Below are 11147 nucleotides of genomic sequence, written 5' to 3' on the forward strand. Positions count from 1 at the left end.
TTGGTTCATCTAACATACGCACACAACACCAAACTTGAGAAAAGCATCGAGTCCATTTTGCTTTCACCTACTCTGTGCGGGCTATTTCTACCAAATGCTAATCACCACCACCTGCTGGAAATGGGCGGAGCGTAGTGTCTTTAGGTTTCTGCGTTGACAGCACATTCAAACACTGGCTGATCGCCAGAACATTTCAAAATAAAAGTTCATTTGCAGTGGGCCTTTTTAACAGCCGCCCCCAGATTTCTGAAGAATGAGGAAATCTGTACATTATAAAAAAGGTAAGTCAAAATTTCAGTCTGGTATCGCAGGTAGCTGTACAACCTTTGCCACAGGTCGCACATATGACTTGTCCTTAACTTTCACTTCAACAGTCCTGATTCTATTGTCCAACCCAGGGAATACTTGAGAGATCTGACCAATGGGCCATAGGGCCCTGGGAAAATGAGGGTCCACAATCTTAACAGTAGTTCCCACCTTGATATCAGGTGACTCTCGCTGCGAGTCTGAAGACCAGGCAAATAGAATTTGATAAACCGCTTCCAAAAGTGATCTGCTATAATTTGGCTATGCCGCCAAAGGACGTCGACTCAATAGTTCACTTCGTGGGTACATCACTTGAGGAAGGGACGAATCAGGCCGCCCCATAAGGAGCGAATTAGGAGTAATAGGATCTGGATCAGAGGCATTGGAGGATGTATACTCCAGGGGTTTAGAATTTAGGATCCCTTCAATCTCGATTAGCACAGTTTGAGGAGTTTCCTCTGGAACTGGTTGAGTTCCCAGAGTGACCTGTAGAGCTTGTTTCAGGGAACGAATTTCCCTTTCCCAACACCCACCGAAATGTGGGGCATGAGGCGGGTTGAAACGAAACATAATCTGCTGACTGGCAAGTTGTTCCTGCAGCTCTGGAACTAGTTCAGCATATGTCTGATGCAGCTCCTTTTCTCCTCCTTTAAAATTAGTACCTTGATCACATAAAACCTCAAAAGGTTCTCTTTTTAGAGAAAAAAGAGGCACTTCTCAATTCTACGTCCAATCTTTACTAAATAGGGCCCGAAACAGTCAATGCCAGTAGAATAGAAGGCAGGTTTAAATAGACATAGTCTGGCGGGAGGCAGGTCTGCCATCCTGGGTATCTGTGGGGTTTTGCGAAACTTCTGGACAATCCTGGACAATCTTTGCGCTGATAACGTCGGATTGCTTCCCTACCCCAAAGGATCCAGTATTTCCTACGCATTTCTGCCAGTATTCTCTCAGGACCTGGATGGAATAGCTTTGTATCATAGTCCTTAATGTGAAGGGTAGTGACTGGATGCTGGGGATCAAGGACAATAGGATGCATCGACTAAGGCTCAATCTCTTCACAGCGGCGAAGACGACCTCCTATCCTTAAGAGTTTACTTGCAGATTCAAGTTCGGGGGCGAGGCAAAGCAGTCGACTGTTGGTATTCAGTTGTTTCCCCACTGTAAGCTGTGCCATCTCAGAAGGAAAGATTTCTCATTGAGCTTGCTGAAGGATAGCTATTTCAGCCTGTTGAAAGACCTCAGCTGATACGTTGATCCCATGTTCCCTGAGAGATTCTACAGTGGAAGTCAATAACTCTTGGAAGGTCAGAAATTGGCTTGGATCAGGTATAGACAAACGAAGTACAGTATTAGTCAGACCACAGAATGCAGTTTCTTTGTTCATCAGCAGCTATGGAACAGGATGGCGGTGTAACCGGCCACTGCTCAGATGGAAGTTGAAGGTATGTTGGTCCCGTATTCCAACGACTTTGTGGCCCTAGTTCTGCCAGCCTTTTACCTCAAGTGATGTCATTAGCAGGGTTACTTTCTGAATGCACATAGCGCCATTCACAGCAGCTGGTAAGGTCCTGAATCTCTGTTATTCGTGTACCCACGAAAACTTTGAATCGGCAGGATTCGGATTTAATCCAGGTCAAAACTGTGGTGGAATCAGACCAAAGAAAAACTTGATGAATGGGCAAAGTCAATTCCTTCTGCAGGATCTTAGCCAACTGGACACCTGTCAGGGCTGCACATAGTTCTAAACGAGGTATCGACAGACATTTCTTAGGAGCCACTCTTGATCTGGCCACCATGAATGCGATCTCCACTTCTCCCTTTTGATCTTCTGTTCGAAGACAGATCCATAGGCACACTCAGATGCGTCACGAAAGATATGGATATCACGCTGGCTTGAAACATCATCCTTCGGTGCACTGCAATAGCATCTGGGTAAGATTATCTTTTGTAGGTCACGGAGCTCTCCTGCCCATCTGTTCCACTCATTCACTAAATCCTCAGGTAGCTTAGGATCATCCCAATCCCTCTTCTTATCCCATAATCGCTGCACTATTACCTTTGCACGAGTGGTATATGGGATGATGTAGCCAAGAGGATCATATTGGCTAGCAAGCACTTTATAGATGTTGCGCATGGTAACCTCCCGGCACTCTACAGCACGGAGCTTATAGGACAAGGTATCAGTTTCACAGTTCCACTGAAGTCCAAGCACTGATTCATGGTTGAGGGCATTACCCTTTGCAATCCATTGCTCAGCACTGTCAGATCTGGATGCCGCTGGTAGATGACTAATGGCTGAGGGTGTATTGCTGGCCCATTGCCTGAGTTCAAATCCTCCTCCTGTTAAAACACTCTGCAGCTGGTCTGCCATGAGCCTTGCTTCCTCTACAGAAGGCAGACTTTGCAGATAATCGTCAACATAGAATGCCTTCAGTACCGCATCACGTACCTTTTCACCACGCTGACTATTCTCCAGGATGTGCTTCTGCAAGGCAAAGACAGCACAACATGGGCTACTAGTGGTCCCAAAGGGGAGAACTCGCCATTCATAGATTCTGGGCTGCACTTCTCTTAGTAGATCTCTCCATAAGAAACGGAGAAGGGGCCGATCTTCAGAAAGGAGTCTAATCTGGTGGAACATTCCCTTAATGTCACTACTGATAGCGATAGAATGTTCCCGGAATCTTAGTAGCACAGCCAGTAATGAAGAAGTCAGTGTTGGTCCTGGAAGTAACAATTCATTTAGATTGTTCCCTTGAAACTGGAATGAACAGTTGAAAACCACTCAATGTTTTACATTGTGTTCAACCATATGATGTGGAATATACCAACTCACTTGAATATCTTCTGCTCCTGACTGCAGTTCAGCAATATAGCCTGCCTGCTGGAAACAGCCGCCCCATGCAGGATCTTTAACTCTTGTCTGACTGTGCGCAGGGGCAAGTCCTCTGACTTACTTTTCAGTTTCAGCTGGGTTGCTGCAGTATTTAACAAGATGGTTCTTTCGGAGCCATCATCAAGAATGGCATAAGCATTCATGGATCGATCTCCATTTCTTAGAATGACTTTACATATCTTTAACAGTACCTTACGACTTCCTGGGGGCTTGTCAATGAATAACACCTCGTTGGCGGCCTCCCCCATGACAGGGCTAGCACATGGATCTTCCCTTTCCATTGCTTTCTCCTTGTTCCATGCATTAACCTCATGAAGAACAAGTAAGTGACGACCATTGCATGTTTTGCAGCGCATTTTTAGGTTACACTCTGATGATCTATGGCCCCATCCACAGCGCCAGCATCGGTTGTGCCCCTTGATCCAATTCTACCTCTGAGATTTGGAAAGTTGAGAGAAATTTACACAGTTATTCAAAGTGTGTTTGTCGTTATCACAATAAGGGCAGTAAACTTTCCCCTTTGTGATCTTAGTGGTGACAGCTGAGGAATGTGGTGGTGATGAAGGGAATTTATCAGTGCCAAGCAGAACTTCTGTCCATTTGTGGAATGATTTCACCTTCCTTGACGTATCCCTGGACAAACTGGTTGAGTATCCTCTGCCCGAACGGCTTGCATACATTGTGGAATCTTCTTGAACTTGGATTTCATATTCTAACCAGACTGCTAAGTTAAGGAGGGTAGGAATCTTCACGTCTAATGGATACATAAATCTTCTGAAACTGCTGCGCAGATCATGTGGCAATTTACTCAGAAGTCTGGACACATGCGAGCCACATCTTAATTCCACCATGCCAGGCTTACCTAGTTGTCTCAGCATTCTCACCAAAGATCTCACCCTCAGAGCATACATTAAAAATTTTTTAATATCTCCAGTGTTGATGCTTGGCCCATCCATCAATTCCATTATGCGCTGCAACGCTAACTGATGTGGCTGGCCATACTGTTGATTGAGGGCATCCATAGTGTTGGTATAAGGATGACGTGAACTGCTGTAAGATTCAGCAATTAACTGAGCCTCTTCAACCTTGAGATGTTCTAGCAGGATATGAAATTTAAAGCGTTCTGTAGCATCAGCTGGAAGAATGTTTTCTAAAGCAATCTTAAGCCGTGCAAACTCTCTGGGGTTTGGGTGAATCAGGTCAGGAATTGTAGGAGTAGGGCCACGATATACTCTTTCCTGGTCAGTAGGTGGACTTGGGGAGTGGTGGTGCCATTTCTTGCTCCTAGAAGACAAGCTGTGCCGTGGTCTGGAAGAATATTGTGTATAACTTCCTACAATCTTGGCTTGATTTCCTCCACCTTTTCTCTGACAAATTTGTCTATCAATTGTTGGACTGGTATTAACTTAATTTTGCCTGGATGAGCCCAGGGACAGGTTTCTCATGCCATCAACAGAAGAGGACAAACTTTCTTGACTGCTTGAATACTCATAGCTCTCCACACTTTTTATTTTCTCCACAACCATTCCATGAATGTCCAATCAATGTTGAGCACGTAAGTGCAAACAATTACATTGGTTTCCATGTGTGTGGTCTTTAACAAGGATACAACAACAAATTAGAATAAACACAAATCAATAAAGTAGGTAAATCCATACAATTAAAGATAGCAAAAACACACTTCAAAGAACAATCAGCATAATGAGCATATGTGACCACAATCAGTCATTACATTTAAAGTACACTTAAACAATGAATATCAACTAAACAAATTCAGAAGGGTCACAGCTATCAAGAGCTGAAGTACATAAATAAACTTACTTGGTTCATCTAACATATGCACACAACACCAAACTTGAGAAAAGCATCAAGTCCATTTTGCTTTCACCTACTCTGTGCGGGCTATTTCTACCAAATGCTAATCATCACCACCTGCTGGAAATGGGCGGAGCGTAGTGTCTTTAGGTTGCTGCGTTGACAGCACATTCAAACACTGGCTGATCGCCAGAACATTTCAAAATAAAAGTTCATTTGCAGCGGGCCTTTTTAACAGCGGTCGTGCACGCTCTTGCAGCTGTTTGTCATTTTCTTATTCATTTTCTTCTTACTTAAGTCTCTTGTTTTTACTATTTTCTTTGCCGGTGTGTTTTATTACTTATACTTCACTCGCACCTTTTGCTTTGATTTTCTTTTAGTCATGAGTATTGTTTTTTTTTTATTAATTCTGTTTCTGCCCGGTCTGTCTGCACTTACTGTCCAGCGGCTTGCCCTCCTCTCACTTTGGACTGTGACCTTGTTGTTTGGAGGGAACATGGTAATTGACCCTCGCCTGTCCCTGACTTCGATGTGTTACTCTCCGTTGTGCAGCCGCTCGACTGGTGTTTGATCTCCGCTCAACAGATTACGTGCTGTGGCTTTCTTGGACTTTGTTTGCTGGTCGGACTGTTCTCTCGTTTCCTGGTCCTTGTCTGGATATTGATCATCCTCACCATTGTCCTGCTGATCCAGGGTTTGGTGGCTCATCTCCAGTTTACATTCTATAATAAAAGTATTGTTGGAGCATCTAATTGCATTTGGGTCTTTTATTACAGAGAGTCATGACACTGTGCTGCACCAAATACCTTCCACTTCTTAATAATAGACTTCACTGTGCCTTTGAAAATGTTTTTGTATCTCCTGACTTGTGCCTCTCCACAACTTTATCCAGGAGATCTTTTTACAGTGCCTTGCCACCCATAGTTGATTGTTTGCTTCAGTTGCGCTACCAAGGACTGTAAAGCTCTTTTCATGCTGAGCTAATCAGAATGACCACAGCTGATCACAGTTGAAAGTCAAATGGCTTTGTGTGCCATTGAGAAGGTGATTAGCTACTCCTGATTGAGTTTACAAGTCATTTTGGAAGTGGGGAGTGATCCTTTTTCCAACTCAGTGATGTTGGTGTTATATCTTTCACTTGGATGTTATAAGTTTCACTGAGTAAATATAGCTGGATAAAACAAAAGTGTGTCCGTCTTCATTTCAGGCTGCAAAGCAACAAAATGTGATTATTTTAAAGGGGGGTGATTATTTTCTATTCCCACTGTATGTGAAAGCATCCTCAATTTCTAATTTGTATCTTTAAATAAATTCATTAATATCCACTAAATTCCCCAAGACTACTTAATTAATCAGAAGTTTCATCTTCAAGTCCCTCCATTGCCAAATATGTTTTCCTTCATTAGATCTAAGGATTATATTAACGCGAACTTTTGAACTTTCCTTGATCTAATCTAATGCAGTCAGATTGTTTCAGTCATACAAAATGAATTCTTGATTTGAATAAAATTGAATAATTCAGATGTTACCACATAAACCACATTTTTAGTGACGTATTTATTGCACTTGAAACCATTAATGTTCACAGGATCCTAACAAATTTTATTTGAATGGAGCAGTCATGTTTCTGACAGCACATATACGTTTCATGAAATATATAGTCAAAACATTTGTCCAAAGGAATGTACAACCAGATCATTGGTTTGGTAGCAAAACACAAAACAAAACAAAACTTTATCTGTCTCAAATTGATGTTTTATGGAAACCCCATTATGCAGTGTAAAAAGTGGTAACCTGCAAAAAGTGGCTTACTATAAAGAGCTGTCTATACCTGATGCAACCCCATTTATTTCAATATTTTTGACCAGTTAATTTAGATGTTACCATTTTTTAATGTGTACAGTGTATAAGAATAGCCTTCATATCTGTAATAAATATATGTGAATGTTTGCTCATTGCTTAGCCTGTTCAGGGGTTTGACTATGCCAAGCAACACCTGGGTCAGCAGGGTGGTGATGAGGAGACCCTCTCGGTTACCCAGGAGACTATGAGTCTGCCCCACCCCATTCGAGATGCCCCTCTGTCCCTAGATAAGCCTGCACGCAAAGATGGATCCACTTCCAAGAAGAGCCTGAACAGTGAGATAAGGAAAAGGTATGTGTGAAGAAACCTAACACTTATGGAATGCTGTAAATACTCAGTATTCATGTCACAGCCCTAACAGTAATGCTGTCATTTGCTGTTATTTGGCACAGGCCCACAAAACAACTTGTCATGGAAGACATAAGCTAGAGACGCTAAATAATGTTCAAGAGAGGGTGAGATAATGGATATAGTGACAGAGACTTGTTTGATAATTGCTTTTTAAATACAACCAATGCTCAGTATGTCAGTATGATCTTAACACTGTGTTAATGAGATCACTGGCCTCTTAAAAAGCTGTCTGATAGTTAAGGTGACTGACTTAATGATTTTCATATGGTTGGATGAGCATACTGTAGCTTTCAGATAGTTTCATTGAGGAGTGTGATATAAATGGATCTCGCTTCAAACTGTCAAACTGTTTGACTTAAGTGGATATGTTCTTGATTTAGACCATTTATCTCTGAAAAAGTTGATATAATTTCTGGAGAAATGCATTCCACTCAGGTTCAGCTGAATTATATATGTAAATCATGAACTACACTACTGATAAAAAGTTTGGATAATAAATTTAAAAAAAAAATGTTTTTGAAACAAGTTGCTTATGCTCAACAAGGGTGCATACAAAATAACTGTTTTTGATTTGAACATATTTGAAATGTTACTTATTCATGTGATGGCAAAGCTGAATTTTCAGCAGCCATTACTTTTCAGTGTCATATGATCCTTCAGAAATCATTCTAATATGCAAATTTGGTGTTAAGGAAATATTGCTTATTATTATTATTAACTAATTAGGTTTTTGCTGCTTCATCTTTTGGGGTAATATTATGTTTTCACAATATTATGTTCTTACTGTAAAAAAAAAAGCATGTAACATTTTTTTTAAACTTTTGATCAAATAATTTCAGTTTTGGTTTGTATAAGAGACTTCTTTCAAAAACATTAAAACATTTATAATTATCTCCAACTTTTGACCAGAAGTGTACATGTCATAGAAAGACTCAATTTAGTAGCTCTTTCACCGACTTGAATAGTCAGGATTTTTGGAAATACTAAATCATCATAAAGTTATGTAAGAAGACAGAGAGTGAGGGAAGCATAAACAAAGAGAAGGACAGACTTATCTTCAGAATGAAGAATAAGCATATGCTCACAGCAATAAGAGGGTTGCTGAATTCAGAGTGACCGTACTGATCACACAGCTATTTGCACAAACATATTATACATTAATTTGTATCACAACATACACACACACACACACCAGTATATATTAAATAATAACTAACAATGTGGGAATCTGACAGCAATAATAGCATACAATACATCCAAAACTGCATATATATATATTTGCATATATTTTTTCCCCCTCTCTATAGAATTTCCTCAATATGTTTCATACAATAAATATGTTTCCCTGACAGAGATTAAGCCTAGTCCTAAACTAAAATGACCCTTTAAACCAGATTAACAGGTTAACAGGTTAATCATTTTTAATCATTTTGACACACACACACACACACACACACACAAACTTTCGCTGAAGTAAAACACATTGTAGGGAATCTCTCTCTCACTGTCACTGATTACAAGAACATATTTCCAGGCAATAATTTTCTTTTATTCCACACCTGATGTGTGCAGTTTATTTTGCTTGCTTTAAAAAGTTTCCTCTTGTTCAGTAAAGTTTTTTTTTTAATGTTTGACTGCAGTCCTTTTTCTGCTGCCAATGTTTTCCTTAGATTTGCTTGCTGCTTCTTTGTTCATTCCATGTTTTATAGACAACCTTTGTCATGCTAATTCAGATTAGCACAGCTGGTTTTAAAATAATCAAATTTATTTTAGTTAATGGTTCCATAGTCCAGGATTTAGTAATCTGTATTTTATCTGTGTTTCAGAAAGCCATTTTTAAAGCCATGATGAACTATTATAGAATGTCTGAATGGACTAATAAAATGTTCACAATCAAATCCAATCAATATTCTAGTTTTAGCACCACAGTGATTTGGTACAAGTAAATGTGTGTATCTGTTTGATTGTGTGTCCTTGCATTTATATGTATGTGTTTGAGATGAGAATGCAGACAAAGAAAATGACATAACCATCCTCTAATTTCACACATGCACCGACTCACCGCTGCTCCTTGTTGCTATGGTTACTTGCAGTAGGTTGCCGAGTGAGGATGGTTCCGTCATCAGCAGTGAATCAGTGAAAGAGGTCTCGGGAAAGGGCTTGAGTGTGCAAAAAGCCACAGTGCAGCAGAAACTCACGAAGGAGGAGACGAGGAAGAGTAATGGTGAGAAATGCCTTCACAGTTTCAGCACTTTCGCACTTGTGCTGTCAGGCCACAAAACATCCATGAAATGAACGTTCTTTTTCCAAAATGTCCTATTCTCATAAAGAAAATACAATCACTCTGTTCCAAAAACCTAATGAGCTGCCTCCATAGACATTTGAAGGGAGGTGTGCTCTTGACAAATAAAGGTAGGATTTCAAATAGCAGGAATAATTTTGCTAACCAGGGACGTGCACAAACATTTTGAGGGGCAGGAGCTCAAGTGGAAAAAAGGGCACTTCTCATAATGTTGACTTAACATTAATAGTTAACTGTTAATGTTGAAGCCCTAAGACTGGCAAGAGCGGATTCCAAATCTTCAAGCTACACATAGCAGCAGGGACGTGCACAGACATTTTTAGGGGCAGGGGCTCAAGTGGAAAAAAGGGCACTTCTCATATTTATTTACATTTTTTTCTAATCAAAACTTTAAATATATTAGGGGTGTGCGATATTGTCAAAAAATATATCTCAATATTTTCGGGGATTTTATAGATAACGATAATTAGATGATATTTTCCTGAGTGTGTTATTGTGCTGATATCTTAAGGACTACCGTGGACAGCTGACTCCTAACGTTTTTGATATTCTGCATATTCTGTGTGGTGATCAGTTCACAGCAGTGATAAAATAAGTTTCAATTGATTTTTACCTTTTATGGATATTTTTACCTGTATAAAGCCATTTCTAAAGTGTGCATCATCTTTTCAGTCAAATTCTTAAATTGAATCAGTCAATTAGAATAATAAGTCATTTGGGCTGTTACCAAGCAAATGAAATCAGTATTGACAAAATTAATCTTTGCAATGCAGAGAAAACACAGAAGCTGCACTGGCAAGAGCGGATTCCAACTCTTCAATACTTATCTTGCTGGATCTGTCCGCTGCTTTTGAAACGGTTAACCACCAGATCCTCCTGTCAACCCTATTGGCAAAGGGCATCTCAGGAACCGCACTCCAGTGGTTTGAGTCTTACCTATCAGATAGGTCCTTCAAAGTAACTTGGAGAGGTGAGGTGTCCAAGTCGCAACATCTAACTACTAGGGTGCCTCAGGGATCAGTTCTTGGACCACTTCTCTTCTCTTTCTACATGGCATCATTAGGTTCTGTCTTTCAGAAACATGACTTTTCATATCACTGATATGCTGATGACACTCATCTCTACCTCTCATTCCATCCTGATGATCCGAAGATAGCTGCTCGCATCTCAGCTTGTCTAACAGACATTTCTTGCTGGATGAAGGACCATCACCTTCAACTCAACATTGCCAAGACAAGGACCATCACCTTCAACTCAACATTGCCAAGACAGAACTGCTTGTGGTTACAGCAAACCCATGGTTTCATCACAATTTCACCATCCAGTTAGGCACATCAACCATAACTCCAGAAACCTTGGAGTTATGATTGATGATCAGCTGACTTTCTCAGACCACATTGCTAAAAACTGTCCGGTCCTGCAGATTTGCTTTATTCAACATCAAGGAGAGCAGGCCCTTTCTTTCGGAACATGCTTCACAACTCCTTGTTCAAGCTCTTGTTCTGTCCAAGCTGGACTATTGCAATGCTCTCTTGGCAGGTCTTCCAGCCAGTTCTATCAAACTTTTACAATTGATCCAGAATGCGGCAGCAAGATTAATTTTTAACGAGC

The 11147-nt window shown here is 40.5% G+C and overlaps 1 protein-coding gene across 1 annotated transcript in view; it reads left to right on the forward strand.

Moving 5' to 3' along the window:
* Positions 1–11147, forward strand: part of LOC107712741 (UPF0606 protein KIAA1549L-like) — a 93374-nt gene that overhangs the window by 57115 nt on the left and 25112 nt on the right. Inside the window, exons 13-14 of the mRNA XM_016518088.1 lie at positions 6984–7174; positions 9328–9458. Coding sequence (XP_016373574.1) covers positions 6984–7174; positions 9328–9458 — 322 coding nt within the window. The remainder of the gene's footprint in view (positions 1–6983; positions 7175–9327; positions 9459–11147) is intronic.

Source organism: Sinocyclocheilus rhinocerous, unplaced genomic scaffold, assembly GCF_001515625.1.
Source record: "Sinocyclocheilus rhinocerous isolate Xijiao unplaced genomic scaffold, SAMN03320098_v1.1 scaffold1545, whole genome shotgun sequence".
Lineage (NCBI taxonomy): Eukaryota > Metazoa > Chordata > Actinopteri > Cypriniformes > Cyprinidae > Sinocyclocheilus > Sinocyclocheilus rhinocerous.